The 20,871-nt window shown below is 25.0% G+C and overlaps 1 protein-coding gene across 1 annotated transcript in view; it reads right to left on the reverse strand.

Annotated features, from left to right (window-relative positions):
- Positions 1–12,092: 12,092 nt before the first annotated feature.
- The window catches only part of LOC145838933 (serine-protein kinase ATM-like), a 32,403-nt gene continuing 23,624 nt past the window's right edge, over positions 12,093–20,871 (reverse strand). The window contains exons 18-22 of the mRNA XM_082946552.1: positions 16,240–16,364; positions 15,100–15,235; positions 14,354–14,472; positions 13,899–13,969; positions 12,093–12,374 (exon numbers count right to left, since the gene is read on the reverse strand). Of these exons, the coding sequence (XP_082802678.1) occupies positions 12,093–12,374; positions 13,899–13,969; positions 14,354–14,472; positions 15,100–15,235; positions 16,240–16,364 (733 nt within the window). The remainder of the gene's footprint in view (positions 12,375–13,898; positions 13,970–14,353; positions 14,473–15,099; positions 15,236–16,239; positions 16,365–20,871) is intronic.

Genomic DNA, 20,871 nt, shown 5'->3' on the forward strand with positions numbered 1-20,871 from the left:
TACAAACTGAGTACAACCATTTATAATAAATTTTAAAATAGAACGCTTAGCACAGTTTATCCCGACGTTTCCAAAGAAGCACTAAAGTCGATTCTCGGACAGTGCAATAACGATATCCATATAGCGGTCAGTGAAGTACTTTTTACCATCAACATTTGTATCAATTTAAGTAAAAACATAAAATTTTCTAAAAGTCTAAAGTAATCACTTTTTTAAAGAATTGAAACTTGTAAACGCAAGTTATTTCAAAAAGTGGTAGTAGTTATGATTTATATACCTTTTTAACTATGAATGTTTTTAAATGGTTTGGTACTTTGCAGAAAATTTTGATAAACTATAAGAAACTTGATTAGTAGTTATCTTTGAATTACTATAAATGCAATAAATTTTTTTTAGTTTTAGAAATATTCTAAATCAAAGTTTCGATTTTCTAAGATTATTAATTTTAACTATATAAAGCACGTAAATAAGAACACATTGTAAGATTTTATCGTTATAGCCACATAAGTTACTTGTGCTTAACAGCTTAACTTTTAACAACTTAAAAGATTGAAAAACTAGAGCTTACCAAATCTAAAAAAGCTTATAAAAGACATAGAGACGGAACAAAAAAAGTAGATGACATGCCTAGGTTGAAGATAAAAAAGCAGCAAGGTAAACAAAAACATTTGATTGTATTTTAAAAATGAGTAACTAGTAAAATTATCAAAGTGTGTTCAACTTTTATTTTTATTATTTTTTTATATTTTTCTCTATCAAAAAGAAATAAGTTACAAATAGTAGTTGTATACTTTTAGTTTAAGAAAATAATTATAGAGTAATAGAGGTTTAAAAAGTTTTAAACTGTTTTCTTTGAAAATTCATGTGATAGAATACAAACTATATTACTGTTTTAAAGTTTTGAGTTTTTAGATAATGTGTCATCCGCCATCGTGAATGAACGTATAAACCCATTCCAAACGACCGTTCAAAAGTACAGTCCAGTCTCCCCAAGTTTCAACGGAAATTTAAACCTGCCGTTTTTCAAAAGTCAATTTAGTTTACCAGCTGGAACAGGGAACTGCTTTACACACCATTTCAGTTTTAATAACAACCAAGTCCAAATAGTGCCCCCTCAAAGTCAGTTTTTGATGTTGTCTGAACTCCTTTAAAAATTAAAAATTTAAAAAGTGTACTTCAGTTGAAAAAAGTCTTCTTCAAAACAAAATATTTTATAAGTTTAATAAATTTCTTAATTTCTGTCTTTTTCTCATACTACTACATTTTTTTTACATATTTAAAGTTTCATATACTAAAACTTAGGATACCTAAAATGTTTTGATAGTTTAAAGATTTTAATCTAAAGTTGTAGTTCGTTTATAAAGTTAACCTGTTTTTTTTTTTAATAAGTTTCTGGTAGAAATATTATCCTGTTTAAGTTAAACTTTGTAAAACTAAAATTATCTATAAAATTTGTCTATATATAAAAATTTTAATGCCTAAAGTTATTAAATTAAAAAATTAAAAACTGTTTTAGATTAAATAAAACTTAAAGTATTAAGTTATTTTTCATTTAAACATTAAATGAAATATTATACATACAAAATATTTACGTGTTTTTCATAATTTAAGTAAATAAAAGCCTAAAGACTTTTTTAAATAAAAACATGTCTTTCTTAAATTTTTCATAGGTGAAGCTTTAAAATTTTCTAAAAGTAAAACGATTTTACTAGCTAAATGTATTGATTTTGAGTGCAGAAACTACTAAATTAAATGTTATCAGTATGAATATATATATTTTAAAGCAACTTATTTTTTTTTACTTTTATAAATATTTTCTATTTAACGTATGATAAAGCACATGAGTAACGATTTTTAAAATATATAACTAAAACATTTATTTTATCCAAAATTTATATTAACTTTTTTATACTTTAAACAATATATCAATTTCAAAAAACAACTTATTGTTAGTAATTTTTTTTTGTTGTGTAAGTAAAAAAAAATAATAAGAAGTTTATGTAGTATAAGAACAAAATTAACCGCTTTATTGGTTTAAGCCAGGAGTGTCCAACTTGTGGGCCGCGGGCGACGCTTCGGTCTTTTAAATATTTCAAAGCGGCCCTTTATTAAATAGACATAACTTTGAAACTTAATGAATATTACTATCTTTGCATCAGTTTTACTTTGTTCGTAGTAATTAATAGTTACAAAGTTTTAACAACAAAAACGAGCTTTATTTTTATGCGTTTGTTCTTTACTATATCTTTTATTGATATAGTTTAGTTTAGGTAAGGCTTTGTGGCCTGTTTAAAAATTATGTGTGACCCGGCAGATAAAATGTTTGGACATACCTGGTATAATTGAATGAACTCCTTGAAAACATTTATTTATCAGAATTAAGATTTTATTGTTTTTTAGCGTAATATAAATTATTTAAAATATCGTGTGTTTTAACATGATTTAAGTAATAACAAAACGCCTTAAAAATTAAAATATTATTTGTATATAAAAAAGTATAACTTATAATACTTTGTTAATACTTTTTTTTAACATTTTTTAACATTTTTATATACTAGTAAAATTTTTGACAATGGCTATTAAAGTATATTTGCATTTAATTGTTACTTTACTAATGTTTTCATAATCTAACTTTAGACTTTGCTTAAATTTAATAGTTTTTTTTTTAGTAACATAAAAATAAGTTTAGCTAGAATAAAACGAATATTTTTTATTATTTAGTAATTTTAAAACATTAAGTATTGCTGCCTGTTTATTATACACATACTGTTGAAATAAATTTAACATTTAAGAAAATAGTTTTTTGTTTTGTTTTAGAATTAGTCACATTGCTTATTTTTTGTTTAGTGTTTTGTTAATTTAGCGTTTTGGCAAAAAAAGTATTTATAAAAAAAAATTACTGTATAAAGTGTTTTTATTATGAATTAGTATTTACAAACTTTATTTCTACTTTTATTTCAAATATACTTAAAATTTTTTTTAATAATTTTCTTGATAATATTAAATTACAAAATGTAAATTGTATGGATTTAGTATTAAAATTATCATAATAATAAACTAAGCCCTCAAAAAATGTTTTTTTAAACTACTATCGATAATAATTTTAAACTAAGCAATTACTAGAAATTATACCTGTAACATTTAACTTGTTATTTTATCAAGCTTACAGTGTTGCTCTTTGTTGGTTTTAATTTCAAGTTTATTTTTGTTGATTATCAATCATTTTCAGTTTACTTAAGTAGCAATTTAGTACGAACAACAATGTATTTAATAAACAAGCTTGACCCTTTACAAACTTCGCAATGTTTTCTCTTTTTATAAACGTTCCAGCAGGTACAATTAAGATAAAATCTGCAGTTCTTGTATATAAAACACCAGTCAGCAAAGGCGCCTATATATTACAATACGTCTGGATTTAAACGCTTTGTAACTCCTTATAAGAAAATTAACATTTTGAGTTATTTTATACTAAACGGTTGACACGTTAGTTAATAACTATTGAGAACTTTTAACAACCTTTTTCTAATGATTAATTACTTTTTAAGTTTTTTCGATTAAAGCAACAAATAATGTGACTGAAAGTTAAAAAAAAGCTTTAGTGTATTCAAAGATTTTAATCAAAAAAAAATTCTATTATATAATTTTTGTCAAGGTTTGTGGAAAATATAACAAATTACTTTTTGTTTGAGAGCCTAAAACTTTAGTGTAAATATAAAACAGAAAATAAACTGTTATAGTTTATTTAGTTTTCTTAATTTTGCGTAAATGTTTTCAACAAAAAAGAAAACTTTTGTTATTTGAAACGATTAATACCAATAAAGATTAACGGTAATGCAAAATCAAACACTTAAACAAATTTTCATTGTATTTAGTCATGAACTTACTAAATGCTAACAATTGTAGTTACAATTTATTTTATTTGTTTTACTTTGAAGTCACGTAACTTAGCGTCCCAAGATCTTTATCTTTTAGTGTAAATTAGTTTTTCGTGACATTTCTTACAACTTTAAAGAAAATATAAGCTTTATAGCTTGGAATAATTTGCAATTTAGTTGCAACAATGTAACGACTACATTTTTGTGCACATTTTAAAATTTACATCAGATCATAATACTTCTATAAAACCTCACCTTATACTACTTGGAAAGAAGTATATTGTATTTATTAAATATATCCAAGTACATACTATGACAATTTAATATTTTAGCTTAAAACTTGTTACAAAATATAATACATTAAAATATTTTTTTTATAAATAAAAGTAACCGATTTTGTATTACATAATGTATGATAAAATACAATGCATGCAAAAAAACCGATGCGCTAAACAATTTGTTGTTTTATTATTTAAAAACTAGCTAATCAAATTAATTTCAAACTTTATCCTATTTATTAGTACCTAAACCTCAAACATTTTAATAGAATGATTAAGAACTTGAATAAGTAACAAAATTATTGTGCCTATAATTAATTATTGGTATTGTAGTGTCCAAACTTAATAAGTTATTCATATGTACGTGTAAGAATATTTATTAACAGTTGTGTTACACAAACAATAAGTAAAGATTAAGTTCTATTAGTAATATTTTGTTTAATTTTTATTTTCCAATAAACATATTTTAGTTACATTACTACGACATCTACATAGATGACTTGAAATCATGTCGACTGTTTGTCTTCTGTTTGATCCTTTAATCTTTTTTTTTCTTATACACAACTTACGCTGATCACAACTGTTTTATTAAATAAAGTTTAAACACATTTTATAAGTATTTCAATAACTTTATGTATTTAAAAGGTTATTTTTTCTGATTTATTATTTTCAAATATGAACTTTACAAGTTGTACAACAAGTTAGGTGAAAGTGATTGTAGAATATAACACCAACTTCAAACAGTTTCCGATCCATAATATTTTCTTTAATTGATTAATTTATTTATTATGAAACAAAATCGATTCTCATTCAAACCATTCCCTTTTAGGCACCATTGAAATAACGCTATTGGTTAAAACAAATAATAATAAAACAAAGTTGTTAATTTATCAAGGAGAAATTTCTAAATATAACACAGGAGAAGCAGCTTTTTATAAGTAATATGCAGGATTTTATAAACAACGCATTTTCTAGCTGCTGCTTTCACGTAAGTTTAGATTAAAAAATGAAAGCTTACCTTCAGCATCGTTCATTAATGAAATAATCGTGTGATTAGTTTTGTTGCTTACTCACATTTAAGAAATACCATTTGTTTGTAAAACTTTTGTAAAACTTTTGTATAATGTTTTTTTTTTTGTTTTTTGTACCAGTTTTTGAACTAAAATAATCCATACATTTTGGCCGGATATTTATGTTTTGTTTACCGGATCCGTAGTTTGCCGTCCAGAATAGCATCATTTAGAAATTTATGGTTTAAACTAAGTTTTCTCTTGGTTTGGTATAAAACGTTTAGAGGTTGAGTAGTTCAGTTTTAGATTTAGTTTATAGTATTTTTAAAAATTTAGTGTTTTAAAAATAGTAATAAACTGTTATTAAAAACGGAGTTGAAATAAAATAATTAAAAATATAAACTCATTACATTGAAATAGTAGTACTCATTTTTTATTTAGATAAAAAATTAAACTTTGATTAAATTTTTTAGCTTTCTTAGCTAGAATTATGTCAACGTATCGTATTTGTAAATCCAAAATCTTTAGTTTAAAACAAATTGTAAAGTTACACTACCAATTTAAAAACATAAAATAAATAAAATTCAAAAGAAACAGAACCAAATTTATTGTTATACCAGTGGTCTAGAAACTCAAATAATATACGATATTATGCAAAATTTTTCTTTTGATAGCCAGATACCTATGTCTTCTACGGTTAAAGTTTATTTTCCATATTTGTAGATTGCATATACTTTTTTTTATTCTACTTACCATCCTTTAAAGAAAAAAAGTATAAATAAGTGTTGTTTATACTGTTAGAGGTTTTGAACAGTATATTACTGAAAAAATATTCTGTGCATACTACATAGTTTAATTTAAGTGATTTATACTAAACTTGCAAAAATAAAGTCAGCGTTAAAAAAAAAATTAGTAACAAACTACATATTTTTGTACTAAGTGCTTAAGTTTTAAGTTTTGATTAATAGAAACAATGCATCATACAGTTTAAGTTCTGTCAAATACTTAAGCTGTGTCTTAAAAAAAGTAAACAGAAATCATTAATTTTAATTTTTTTAATGGCTGACTTGAATACAATTTTTCGTTGTTTTGATATTTTTCTTAAGTTTTTTCCAGCCCTGACAAAATAGTTCAGCTGATTTTTGCTGAGAAACACAAAACGTAAAGTAAAAATATATTTAGTGATTTTTTTAAACATTCTCAGAGTATATTTAAAAGTTTAACTGTTTTCAAAACCGATATAGTGCTATATTTTGTTACTACTTGACAATTCTACTTATGAAGTAGTTATAAAAATGAAGCGGTTTAGTCCAAAATGTACTTTTGAGTTGACACCTATTGACTTTTATTTTTTTTCTACATGGTATTTCAAAGTTAGCGATAACGTCGTTTTTAAATTATTTAGTATAGTAATAAAAGCAACAAGTTCAAATTCTTCTTCCTTATCTTTAAAACAAATAAGTTTAGAACTATAAATAGTTCTAAATTGTTTCTCCCACCCATGAAAAAGTAAAATCATCTATAAATTTAGTTGTCACTGTGGTAGTGACTACGTGGGAAAAACATCTCAAAGATTTCATGTAAGAATCGATTAACATGTTCCGAAAGTCTTGAAAAAGTGGTTTGATGGCCGTTCTGAGAAACCAACTAAAAAATACTTCTCGGCGATTGGGCAACATTTGTTGGACAATCCTGAGTGTGTTAAAAATTATAAAAAGGACAATTTTTCAGTCTTAGTGAGAGCGGAGAACTCTTTTCAATTGCATATTCTGGAAGCCTTATGTATTAAATCTTTAAGGCCCAGTTTATGTAAGCAGAAAAAGTTCGTTTACCAAACTAGACTTTTTAAATCCTTATATTAGTAATTTTAAATTAATTAGTTTCTTGTTAAATTTTATTTTTAAGCATAGTGTTAATTTAAAACTTTTATCGCTTCTTTATTTAGATTGTTTTAATTCTACCGAGTTTTATTAGTATACCAAATTTGTTTAGCATTAGCACTTATTTAATTTTTAACATTTGATTATTACGTTATTTTATATCTTAAAACTTTAAACTTCAGTATAATTTTATTTCAATTTGTATTCATTCCAATTCAGTAGGAAACTATTTCTGATGAGTCCTACTATGAAAGTACTTAAATAAATTTAAAGAAAATGAAATGTATTCTGTTATATATTTTTAATAAATAGTTCTATAATTATAAAGAGCAACAGTGAAAGTTTATCTAATATTTTTGTAATGCTCTTATAAATATATTGTTTGCTTAGAGTTTTCTTTTAATTAATTTAATAACACAAATTTTGCACATAAAAGTCTGTAAAAGTATATACTACAAAAGTGTTAATACAACACTAAATTTAATTCTGAAACAAACATTTTACTATTCTGAATGTAGTTCAGTTTATAAAAAATATAATATTATAAATTAAAGTAGTTAAACTATTTATTATATATCTATTAAATAAAGTTACTCATGATCTATTTTGTTTATTAGAACAGTATAACAAGTGTTTAAGAAAAAAAAAAACGTAGTGTTGTATTAATATATACCGACGAGTAATTCGTTGCAGAGTGCCTCTCTATCTGAATAATTACCTAATACTAGAACTAAAAAGGTGATGTATTATTTTAATCCAGTTTTTATTTTGATGACAACTATATGAGACTTAAGAGTAGATCTTAAACTAAAATATAAGTATAATGTCCACAAAATATTATATTTTTTTCAAGCATTTTGTATTATTTATATTTTGATAAAATATTTCTATAAAACTTAACACTCTTTTAACAACTAGAATTAAAATATGGTAGATCAGCTAATCATGTGACAGTATGCGACAAGTTTAAAAATGTTTTTAAATCAGAAACATTGTAGATAAAGCTTTCTTTAATCTAGCAGTTCAAAATTTTATGTAGTTGAAATATCAACATTAGATACATGACGACTTAAGTATAAGGATACATAGTTCTTACCAGTGGCGTCGCGTGGTATTTTTCTTAGGTGGTGCAGAAAAAATCCGAATTGAAGGTGATCGATTTGCCCCTACTTGAGTTGTCCCTGCTCGAGTTGCCTCTGCTAGAGTTGCCTCTGCTCGAGTTGCTTCTGCTAGAGTTGCCTCTACTAGAGTTGCCTCTGCTCAAATTGCCTCTGCTCGAGTTGCTTCTTCTCGCATTGTCTCTGCTCGAGTTGCTTCTTTTCGAGTTGCTTCTTCTCGAGTTGCTTCTGCTCGAATTGCCTCTGCTCGAATCGCCTGTGCTCTGCTTAGCTTTGTTTTCATTTTTTTTTGTTTACAATAGCTTGCGGAATGATACTTAAGCCTGTACTGTTTTAGGGAATTTTCAATTTAGCTTACTTACTGATTGATATTGATTTTGCGGTGATTCTTGAAGAGTTTTTGATTTTTGAGTTCATTTGCGGCAGTCAGCTTAGAGTTTGCGGCAGTGTAGTGAGCAAAATTGTTGTTTTCTAAATTGGAGTTTTATAAGAGGTATTGCTCTAAAAGTTAAGAAAACGTTATAGATACTTAACTTTTTCTTACAAAATTTTAAGGTGGTGCAACACCCCACGCGACGCCCCTGGTTCTTACGACATTCAAACTAACAAAAAACTAAAGCTGTGAAAATTCTGCTTCTGCGTGTCTTAATACCTTATATGGGAATAACTTTTAGTGTACAATAGCTTTTTTTTGTGAATCTCATTGTAAAAGTCAACATACACAAGTAAAACTTTGTTATATTTATCTACTTATGTTTTAGTCATACTGATTTTTATCATTAGTTATGTGTTTTTACAGCATTAAAATTAATACTCAAAAACTTTTTTAACAGATTATCTAGACTGCTTTTATTATATATATTTTTTTAAACAGTTAACGAGTACTTTTATGAGACCTAATTAGCTTACAAAGCTAAGTCTCTAAGTTAATTTTTATCACACTGTATTTTTAATTAAGTACTACTGTAATTAGTTTTTTCTAGGAACTATATTGTAAAATTATCTGAATAGAAAAAAAAACTTTTGTTGCTAATTTACTTTAAATACTTATATAAACATGAAAATCTCTGTTAATCTATACAAGTAGTTAACAAAAAGATCTTATTGCATAAAAAATCAGCAGTCTCAATACTGAAAGTTTTATTATTTATGAAATATATAAAAATTTTACTGAGTAAACAAAAAGAGCTAAAAAGTTTATAAAAGTACCATTTTGCATTGTTGGCGCTTTATTTAGATTACAAATACCTAAAGAAAATTCAACACATTAACCCTAGCTTGCTCAATACTAATTTGTTAATTAATATTTGCAATAACAGTTTTGAAATGATTAGTTTTTAAGTTTGCTTTTTTGACTATAAGTTCGTGAAAAAGTCTTAAACCATTTTTGCATTAATTAACTATTAAGCAAAGTAAAGCTAAAAAACAATAACTTTCTATTTCAGAAAGTAAAGTTGTAAGCTTTACTTACTGTTTAAGGGTTTTTTTCTTAAAATTATTCAGTAAAACCAGAAACTTCTATACTGATCAAATATAAATTAATTTAATATTGATAAAACATACTTTATACTTTCGCTTACTTTAGTATACTAACAACTCCCACCCGCGTACATTTCCCACCCAAAATATATTTTTTTAATTTTCATTGTTTAGTTATTCATTTTTATTTTTGTTTTATTAATCTTTTATTTTATTACTATCAGTGTTACCTCTAACCCTTACCCTTGGTCGGTGAGCGTTACTCGAGATTGATCGGGTGGGCATTGTGCACAGATTGGAACTGAGCAGTTCCCAAATTTTTACAACAATAGTCTACGCTTTTAATAAATATAATTTGTATAAGATAACTAAGCTTAAACAACTATAACGTTTTTATAGTTTTAGTTTAGCATTATGATTTAAAAATTAGTTCTAAGTAAGAAAAAAAAAATCTATAAAAAAATAGTAACATAAAAATACAAGTAAATTTCTATGCAAAACAGCTGTTTTCAAGCTAATCAAGTTAAATTATTCTGTTTGTTTAAGACTTTTTTTATTTATTTATGTGCTATTAAACCGAAACTATTTTTGCAAACTTTTTATTCCTTTTTAGAAGTATAGACCTACAACTGTTTTACTTTAAAATAACTTTAACAATAAGTAAAGGTATGGCTGAAATACATTTTAATAAATAAAGTTTTTTACGCTTAAGACAAGTTCTTAAACTTTAGAAAGATACAAAAAACTCAAATTCAATTGATGAAAGCTACAACTGCGGATATCCGTAACTTTCAAGCTAGATTTAAAACTGTTTAGCTTACATTAAATGAAAATATTTATTTTAACAGGCAAACACGTTTAATTGGAGCCACGTTTTACTACATCAAGTTTTAAAATACAGATACATGTTATTCATTATTTTTAAAACTGTTATTAAATTTTTAGGTTTACTTCTTTTTTGTTTTGTTTTTCTGATGCTTCAGTTACAAGAGCACTCTCATAATCAAAGTACTTATTTTTAGCACCAGCTGTATAATATAAGTTTAACTTTCAAAAAACAATAATATAATATACTTAAAAAAACTGCAAAAACTAAAACTAAATCAGATTTAAAAAATCAATACCTTATTAGATTATATTTAAAATAATTAGATTACACAAGTTATACAAATTAAGGTTTTCTTAACAAACAAACAAAAGGTACTTTTATAATTTACTTAATTGATATTTTTTGCTATACAAAGTATATAGAAGTTGAATTAAAAATAATTAAAGCACAAATTTAATAAAAAAATTACATGAGTGTGCAAATAAACAAAATACAAAACAACGTTCCTAAAAATAAACTAGGTTTAAGTAATAATGATACTGTAGACTTAATTAGAACAACAATTAAACGTACTTTATGTATAGTAATTGTACAAATCACCCATAAAATTAAAAAGAAATTAAACTTTATTTTTTAGCTAGGGGTTTTCAAAAAATATGTGTCTCTGAATAATTTTTTTTAGAAAAGCTGGTAGCAATGGTATTGACGCTGATATTCTCAGTTTTTTCATCTTCTGTCTCTATTGTGTTCTCATTTCTTTCAATTGCCTATACAGATAAATATAAAACTTTGATAGATTTAGATTAAAGCTATGTATTGCAATTCAATAGCTACTTATAAGTATTAGTTTTAACTCTACTCCTGTGACATTTAAAAACAAGTATATGTAACGCTTACGATCATGGTGATAAAATAAGATTTTATAGTTTTGTTTTAAAAAGTATTACTGATATTAGAGAACAGCTTTTGGTTTTTGTAAAACTAACGTCTTTTTTAAGCACATATTTTGTATTGCATACCAGAAAAGCAATCAACAAGTACTTTTTTATGCTATATTTTTAAAGAAAAAAAGTTGCCTTTTTTACTTAAGGCTTAAGTCTTAAGCTGAAATAAAAAGATTCTACAAAAACTAGCTAGATTTTATAAAGTCTAAACAGTAAATTTTATGGTTTTTATTGGTATAATCGCTACCTACAGTTTGAAACGAAATAAAAAGGTGTTTGATTTATTTTTCATTAATTTTATATACATTTAATTATCATTATACTTATATTTTTATACTAAAAAGTAGTTTAACAAGTAAATAATACTTTTTTTTAAATATAAGTATTTTGAACATTAACAACTAGTTTTAATTAAAAACACAAAAGTAGATGCAGCTTTTAATATTACGTATTCTGTAACATATCATATATTAAATAAAAAAACAAAAACATATGTTTAGTTTTACTCGCATATTTATTTGTAAAGTAGTTCATATAACCATACCTTCTACTCTACTGTAAACTACATACATATAATGTTTATATTTTTATTTACCAACATTAAACACAGCAAACTGACACTGACTTTATATTAATTGGTCCACACTTTTAAGTTACAAGTTAAGTAAAAACAAATTAATCAAACCTTCCTTTTAACGCGTTTATAAAGCAATATGAACAGCAGAGAGTAGGCGATCTGTGTTACGTAATAAAGAAGGGGGTACACTATCATCACTTCAAGAGTTTTCATGTTTTCAGGATCGTAAAAAGACCTCTGGATGACCGCGGAACAAACAAGAACGTTTTGCAGCGCCACTTCTGTAGCGACTGTTCTTCCGACTTTGGTCGACAGTTTTAAAAACGGAATTCTTGTAAGCAGGTAACCGAAGACAAAGCCAACTAGTGGTAAAATTATGGCCACCTGTTTTATTCAATACCACATTTTAGCTAAATGTTAAATATTACTAGAGTTTTTTTAATAGTGTGTTTAAGACTGAAACTTTTACAACAGACACCATGTTAAAAATTACAAACAGTATAGATTCAAAGTTTTAAAACAAATGCCTTAAGTTTTTGCTTGATTGGGTTAAATTTTTGGTCAACATACTTTATTTCTTTAACAGTTGATTATTTGGATCAAAGAAAACAAATTTTTCTAAATACTTATCTTCAGAAAAAAATTAGTTAAATAACTTATACTTTTTTCGATCACATTTAAGCTATATTTTTTAGCAATTTTGAAGCAAAATTGAAAAAATTTTGAGCAAAATTGAAAACATTTTTGAGCAATTTTTCGTTTTTGTTCAACAAACTAATATATAAAACAAAATTAAAAAGAAGTTATAAACGTACAATAATTAACATGTAAGTTTTCTGTTATAATTTTAAAAATAGTAGTAAAATTTTTATCCAAAAATTAAATTTAAGCTTAAAAAAGCAGTTAATGTTGAGAAACAAATTTTAACTTTTAGTAATAAAACCTTTTTTGTAAGTAACTTTTTTTTGCTTATGTGCTGTATTTTTTGTGTTTATTTCATTACAACTTTGGTTATATATAACTCTTTATTAAATATGTATGTTTTTCAAAAATGTTATGGCCCGGAAATACTTTATCGTTTTTATATGTATAGTAAAAATCTTATTAATTAAAAATTTTCCATTCTTCGTAAAAGGCTGTCGACCTCTGGTTTAAATGTTAAAATGATTTTAAACGATTAAAGTCAATTGAAAAAATATTCAGTAAACAACTGATTAAAAAAAAAAATTAAATAAAAATTCAAAAGCTGTTAACAATACTTTTTCGAAATTAAATGTTTTTGATTAATTTGTTTTCGGCAAACTTAAAAATTTTAAAAGTGTATATATTTAAGTTTTTTAGTAAATGTAACTAAGCAGTTTGGTCTTTGAATGTACAATGTGGTTAATAAAAAATATTTTTGCAAACTTTTCATACAAGACGTTTTCAAAAGTAGATAAGTTGATTTAAATTCTTACCTAGAATAGTAAACTTACTACTACAATTTTCCAGTCGATATACCATGTGAGCTTGTTAACAGTATAGTCTGCAATCGTTATTATCAATGTTCCGATAGATCCGAATGTAATGCAACCCTATATTTTTGAACAAACTGTCAACCTTACTATTTTCAAATAATTTATTTAAAAAAATATATAACTAAAAGTTGTGGCAAAAAACTGTAAAGCATGAAAAGTAAAACTAAATTAAAGTATATAGTACATTTTCTTTAGGTTAAAACTAAAAAAATTGAATCCAACAAAACTTGTACTTTTATTATCTAAAGTAGGCTTGTTAGCTTGTCGAACAAAAATTTAGAGCACTTTACTTGATTTCTGCTAATTACTGTTGAATAGTTTATTTAGGTTTTAGTTCGAGTCGGTTAATTAAAAAAATAAAAATAAGAACCTTAGCAACATATCTTGAAACCTTTTCAGAAAACTTCCAGTTTATAAGCAATCCGACCACAATAGGAGGAAACAAACTACCTAAAGTTATACCTGTTGAAGAAGTATATAAGTTTAGCAAATCTTAAAACCGTTAACTAGATTTTGATCTACTTGAAACTTACTTATACTAAGTTTGTCACTTGTGCTTACAAGTAAATAAAGTTTATGCTTTTATTAATATTTTTTTTTTATTACACTTAATAAATTAAGTTTCGTTGAAAAGCAAAAGCTGTGAAGCCCGTTTTGTAAAATATATGTAAAGTAGACTATTTTTGATGGATTCTGGAATTTTTAAGAATTTTCATTACGTCAAAACACGCTGCAAAATAAGTTATAAAAGCTTTATACAAAAGCTTTTTTTGCAGCTTTGCGTTTTCAGATAAATCTACGTCCCGGCAATACATACAAAAAATTAAACATAAACCATTTACAAACCTAAGGAGTCGAAAGGTATTACAAGATCCTTATCGGGATTGGAAACTTTTGAATAAACGAACAGCCAAAAAGGCATTGTACCTAACGCTAGTATAGAAGTAGTAGCTGTCATTGCAATACTGAAATTTTTAAATATTTTATAAATAGTTTTGAGTAATTTATGAAATTTAAAAAATTATGGCTTACACTGGAGTTTGTTGATTTTAAATATTTATTTCACAAAATATTACTCATACTGTTTAAATTTTAAACATAAAATCGCTATTTTACTTTTATTTATAATATTTCTTGATGTAGATACTTAATTATACATATCAATTTTACTGTTGTAACATTTTTATTCAGACTTAAAACTAACTTTATAAAATATTGTACAAACTATAGTCTAAATACAAATAATTAGTTGTTTTGTTGCTTTGTAATTTCTCATTGCTGATAAACACCAATATTCGTTGTTTAAAAAACAAAATTCATCCAGTTTACACTATTTTTAACAGAGACTATCAACTGATTGATAGTTTTTTCATTTTTGTATAAACTCTTTAAAAACATTCATCTATAAATGCTAAACTTTTAAACTTAATGGTTTGAAATTTTAGGCAAACCTTGAATTAAGAGAACGTATCTGTAATAAAGTATAAAAGAAATTAAAACAATCGAAACTATACAAATATAAAAAATACACCAGGAACAAAACAAATAAAAAAAAATGAAACGTTAAAATTGTTTAAAAAAGTGCTACAAACCTCAAATCTACTAAACCTCCCATCCAATAAACAACCATGTTTGAAGTGCTTCCTCCGGGACAGCATCCCTGGATCATGACTGCCAATTGGGTTATTTCTCCCATTTGAAATAACTCAGTTATACCCCATGCAATTACTGTTTACAAAGTTAAACAAAATAGATTTTTTTTGTAGACTTCAAATAATCAAACTAAAACTTTTCTTTTTATGATTAAAAGCTAAGTATTTTAATATTACATCATTAGCCTTTTCTGTAACTAAAAATTTTTACACCTTAAGCATCTACAACAGGGTTTCCCAAAGTGGGCGGTACCGCCCCCTGGCGGAGATTTTAGTAAGTTGAGGGGCAATAGTTAGCAAAGGGGCCAAAGAGGGGGGAGGGCGATTTAAAAATTTTGAAACTTACACTAGATATTCTTGATTTGCAGATGAAGAGCAAAAAAAGGTGTTTTAAAAGGTGTTTCAAATGGTAGTCATGTTGGAGGGGGCAGTAGCATTTTCAATTTCTTCAAAGGGGGCAATTTGAAATAAAAAATTGGAAACCGTGATCTACAATATTAGCTTAAAGAATATGCTTTTTTATTTTTTGTAACGTTGTCTCCAAAAAATAAAGGAGCTTTTAGTACTTTGAATAATAACTAAAATGATTTAAACTATGATTACCACAGTGTGAAATTTGAATTTTGTTTAAATAGAAAAAAAAAGTAAATTTGATTCTTAAACAGCTCTATACTTAAGTTTAATTTAGAAAAAATCGATAGATAAATTCTTTTAGTTGTTCAGTGTCATTAGCTAACTAAACAAAAGCAATTAAGAAAATAATCTACGAAATTTTTAATATTTTTTTAAAATGCATTCGTGCAAAATAACTACATTGAAAAAAGCTTTGTTTTAAATCAAACGTAAAACTTTGTTTTTTTTATATTTAAAATAAGTTTTAAAAAGTTTTAAATCAGACATTTAGCAACAACTGAATAAAAGTTTAAGTTAGAGCAGTAGTAATCATCTTCAATATCACTTTTTATTTTAAAACACTTAAATTATATTCAAAAAATATAAACAGTCATATATAATAACAATCAAAAAAACAAACAAAGAAATTTGACTTTGAGCATATAATAATATTAAAACCAAACTAACATGGAACTAGTAGTAGTTGTGTTAAAACACCGGTTAAAAAAGATGCAGGTTGCTTTAAATATTTTATTATTGTTCGGTAGTCAGTTGTTGCTCCTACTCCTAGCATCCCAACTGCAGTAATACCACTGTTAAACAGTAGTTTAAAAAAAAACATTACTAAATAATCAAAAAAAAAGCAAACATTTTGTAAGATTGTAATAATTGATAAATAAAAGCAAGGAACAAGACAGTATAACACTGGTTGTCACTTTACATTATAAAGTCTAGTGGTATAGATAACGTGTTTGGAATAAATGTATTTAAGTTTAAAAAGTTAGATTTAAGTGTTAGGATTAACATGTTAAAAATACAGGTTAAAATTAAGACTTATTGATTAAATAGCTAAAAAACTAAAGTTGAGAGTTAAAAAGTTAAGTGATCAATTGCTTAAAGCTAATTAATCGTTGATTTCTTCAAAAATATGTAATATATTTTGTTCTACAGTAGAGTATTAAAATTTGAACTTGAACTTATAAAACATAAAGTTTTTATTGAATTATTTGCTTATTGTTTCATTTTAAATAAAACAAAATCAACTTACGTAGTAAAACCGGATATGATGTTAGCATTTCTTAAAGCTATATCTGTCATTTTTCTGATTAATATCTAAACTAAAAAAAACAACATTTCTCTAAAAAATAACGAGCATTATTAAAAATATATCCGTTTAGTTAAGACTACAAAGAAAAAGTCAATTGTTTTTAATAAACAACTATAGGTTTAAAAAAGTAATTTAGGTTGTTGTTTATTTTATAAATCATAATCAAACCCTACATTACTGTGAGTAGAAAAATTGATATTTTTTGTAAACTATTATTACTATTTGCTCATTTAAAGTTTTACTTTAAACTGAATTTAGAAAAAATAAAATTTAAACTAAGGTAACTTAAAGCAAATGTTACGAAACTTTAAAACGCAAAATACTACTTTTAGAACAATTTGCAATAAAACTTAACTGCTTAAATACTGTTTTGATAGCATATTTTTATGTTTTGTTTTTATTTTATTTTAATACTTATGTTTGAAATATATTTTTAACATAATAATTTGTTTAAGTATTTTTTACCATTAAATGTTTGCATCTCACCTTTGTTTTATTTTTAAACTAAATGTGTTTTGATCGAAAACTTCTTAAAAAAGTGTTTATGTATGACTTATTTAAACTTAAGATAGTTTTATTTAAGCAGTTTATTTTTGATTTTTCTTAGCCGCCTAATAACGTAAAAGTATGTATAATAGTTGCCATTGCAACAATATTCACTTAAAAGCGAAATTAAGAATAAAAACGCTCTTAAAAATAGTAAACAGTTTTAAAATGTCAATTCTTCTGATATTCTGACAGTATACATATATATTGTTTATTGAACGATAAAAAAAGCGCTCAAAAAGTTTGGTTTAAGGACCTAGTGTACAAAGGAACCTTTCGGTTATTTAGTTTTAAGGTTTACCATCTTAAGAAAAAAGTTAATCATTGTTTATAAAATTTTGCTAATTTCTATTCTAAAAATTAGTTTGTAGCTTTATTTACAAAACCAACACCTAACATAACAGCTTAAAAAATCAAAAAATTGAATTTGCAACAAAAATATTATTTACTGTGTTTTACTAATCTCTAGCACCTGTTTGGAGTACAATTAAATTTTATTAAGGAAAAACTTTGTTTAGTTAAATTATTTACAATCGATTTGTGTCAGTAAACAAATAAATAAGTTTCACTACTTTACCGTTTGTAATCTTCGTTGTACTGCCTATAAAATTTTATAGACTTTCTTTATTTAGAGGTAGTTCAACTTAAAATAAAAAACAAACAATAAAAATATGTTGTTAATCTTTGTTAAATTCTTTTAATGTTTATAATTAAAATAGTCAAATAAGAAGTTAGTCTCAAGGAAAACATATAAAATGCTACCAGTTAATAAATTATAAATAACAATTTATATTGGAAAACAATTACAGCTTTAAAGTCGATAAATAATAAATCTATCAGCAAAAATAGTTTTGTAAAAGCAGAAAAATAAACAAACTTTTAATGGTGAAGTTAAACTTACAGCTATCTATATTTATTCCGACTATAAGTCAAATATGCACTAAGTGAAAATTTTGCACGAAGGTTTAATTTTCAACGAAGACACTTTTGCACGGGTTGAAATTTTTTTTAAACTTTTTTTTGCATTTTTACTATTACTGTTACCACTAACCTTTACCCTTGGTCAGTAATTTTTTTATTCTACATCTTTTTTTTTTAATGTATGTATATATACTTTTTTTATCTCTGTTACCCCTCATTCCAATTATCCACTCGGGGACGCCATATAAAAAAAAGTGTTTTTTTTTTTGTTAAGCTTGAGTATTTTTATTATATTAAAGTTTAAAAAGTTTTTCATCAATTTTTTTGCAACAAAAGTAAAAATAAACATTGTTTACAATAAGAGTACTTTATAGTTTAAAACTACATAAAATCTACATCTGTAACAAAAGTATATATACTACGTTTGGTCCACAAAAACATTATAAGTTTTAAATATGTTTCTCAAGTCTAATTTTTTTATATGCAAAAAAAATGTTTTAGATACATTATTTGAATAATACTTTTACAATCTTTAAACAATAATGAAGTAAACATTTAAAGATAAGTAAACAAAACTACAACTCCGAAAAACAGTTAATATTTTTAAAGTGCGGACTTTGTTTTAATTTTTTTTATTGTTAATTGAGATTTTTTGAATAGATATATGTATTCAATATCTGAAAGTAAAACCATTTCATTTTAAAATTACCTTGTGTTTTGAAATTTTATTAAAATAACAATACTTCATAGATATTTTTTTAAGCTTATGAAAGCCAAAGGTGTAGTTTAAAGATATTTAAAAAAATAAGTGTGCTATAATCCAAATATCTACTAATAGTAGCCAAATAAAACATATATAAATGTTTAGTTTTTAAAAAATGCAACTAAACGAAAAAAAAAAGATAACTTGTAAAACATAGACACATTTTTTTTAAAAGTATGAAAACAAAAAAAAAGTTAGTTAATATTTAGACTATTCAATATGGTATTTTGTTCAAAAAAAAAATTTACGTTGGTTATTTCCAAGTCTTATTGGACAAAAAACTATGTCGCTGGCCAGAAGTGCATCATCTTCCCGAATAGGCTGAGGCAAATACTTAGAGTTATACATTGTTGAATAGATCTTGGTTTCTTTTTTTTTTAACTTTTTTTCTGCTTTAAATGTTTTAAAATTTCTGTAAGTCTAAACGCAGCCAATTTTTGTAACTTTTTGTTTAAAACGTACTTGAAGTATCCTTTAATTATAACTTAAAATTGAAGCTTACAACAACTGCACAAAATTACCTGAAATATCACATATACAATTTTTTACCGGTTTTATATGATATGGTGTGGTATCTATTTAACATTAACTAAAACTATTTAGAAACTAAGAGTATACTAAATTTTTTAGGTCTTTAAAACTACCATTTTTTATGGAAAATTCAGGGGAGTTTCTTGGGAATTTTTAGGGAATACTAAGGGTCATATATCTCAAAAACCTAAAAAAGATCTCTTTTTATTTCGATCAGGCTAGAACAAATACTGTAAAGAAGCTACAGCGAAGTTTTTTACAAGTTTTAGTTTTTAAGAAAAAATCTTTTTTTAAGAATTTTGTAAGCAATCTTTTGAAGAATAGTTACATTTATTTATGAATAAAAATAATTTTAAAAGAATAAAAATTATTAAACTTTGTATTTTTAAACATCTAATATTAATTTTTTAAAGACACCTACACCACAAATAATAAAAACGGTGAAAAGATTAGCTATAGCTAAGTACATAGTTATATAGTTGTATTTTAATTTTGCAGCTCACCATTTGACAAAAAATATGAAGAATTTCTAGTAATTTTTTAGCTAAAAATAGAGATAACTTGTAAAATTTATACTTAAACAAATTCTTAAGTAACTAAAATCAAAAAGAAATAAAAGTTGTTTTGAAAACCTAAAATTGTTATCTATCTAAATCTCTATGACACCTGGTCTTGGTTTTTGTTAACTAAAATTTTTTACCTTTTATAGATTGACGCTTGACCCCCTCTTCCCTTTTCAGCCACTGCGCACTCTCAGTACAAAACTTTATGCTAACTAGTGAACGGTTTTCTTTTACAAATTTTCTCTCATAAACTATTAGATTATCATGAAGCAACAAGATATTTTCTATTAAAAGTTACAACTGATTGCCAGGTACTCTATTCTAATGACATTTTTATTTTGTAAATTCAGGGTTTAAAGTTTAAGAAAGTACATGCAATTATATTGAATTTTTAATTATTTTGAATCAAGGTTTGAGAAAATTTTTAATTTTTCGCACCCCCTAGCAAAAATTCTAAGCAACGCAACTGCTAGTTGCCATTTGCCGTTTGGCCAAAGATTACTCGAGCAAGATCTTTTAAGTTATACCAAAAGTTCATAAAGTACTTGAATTTCATTTTTTTTGACAACATATCTGTAGCCAAATTGACAATTTTTGTTAAGTTAACATTATCAGGTCTTTTTGATAACTACAATTTGTATGAAACAGATCAAATATTGTAAATTTAA

Source organism: Thalia democratica, chromosome 6 (genome assembly GCF_965202585.1).
Source record: "Thalia democratica chromosome 6, ktThaDemo2.hap1.1, whole genome shotgun sequence".
In the NCBI taxonomy this organism is placed as follows: Eukaryota; Metazoa; Chordata; class Thaliacea; order Salpida; family Salpidae; genus Thalia; species Thalia democratica.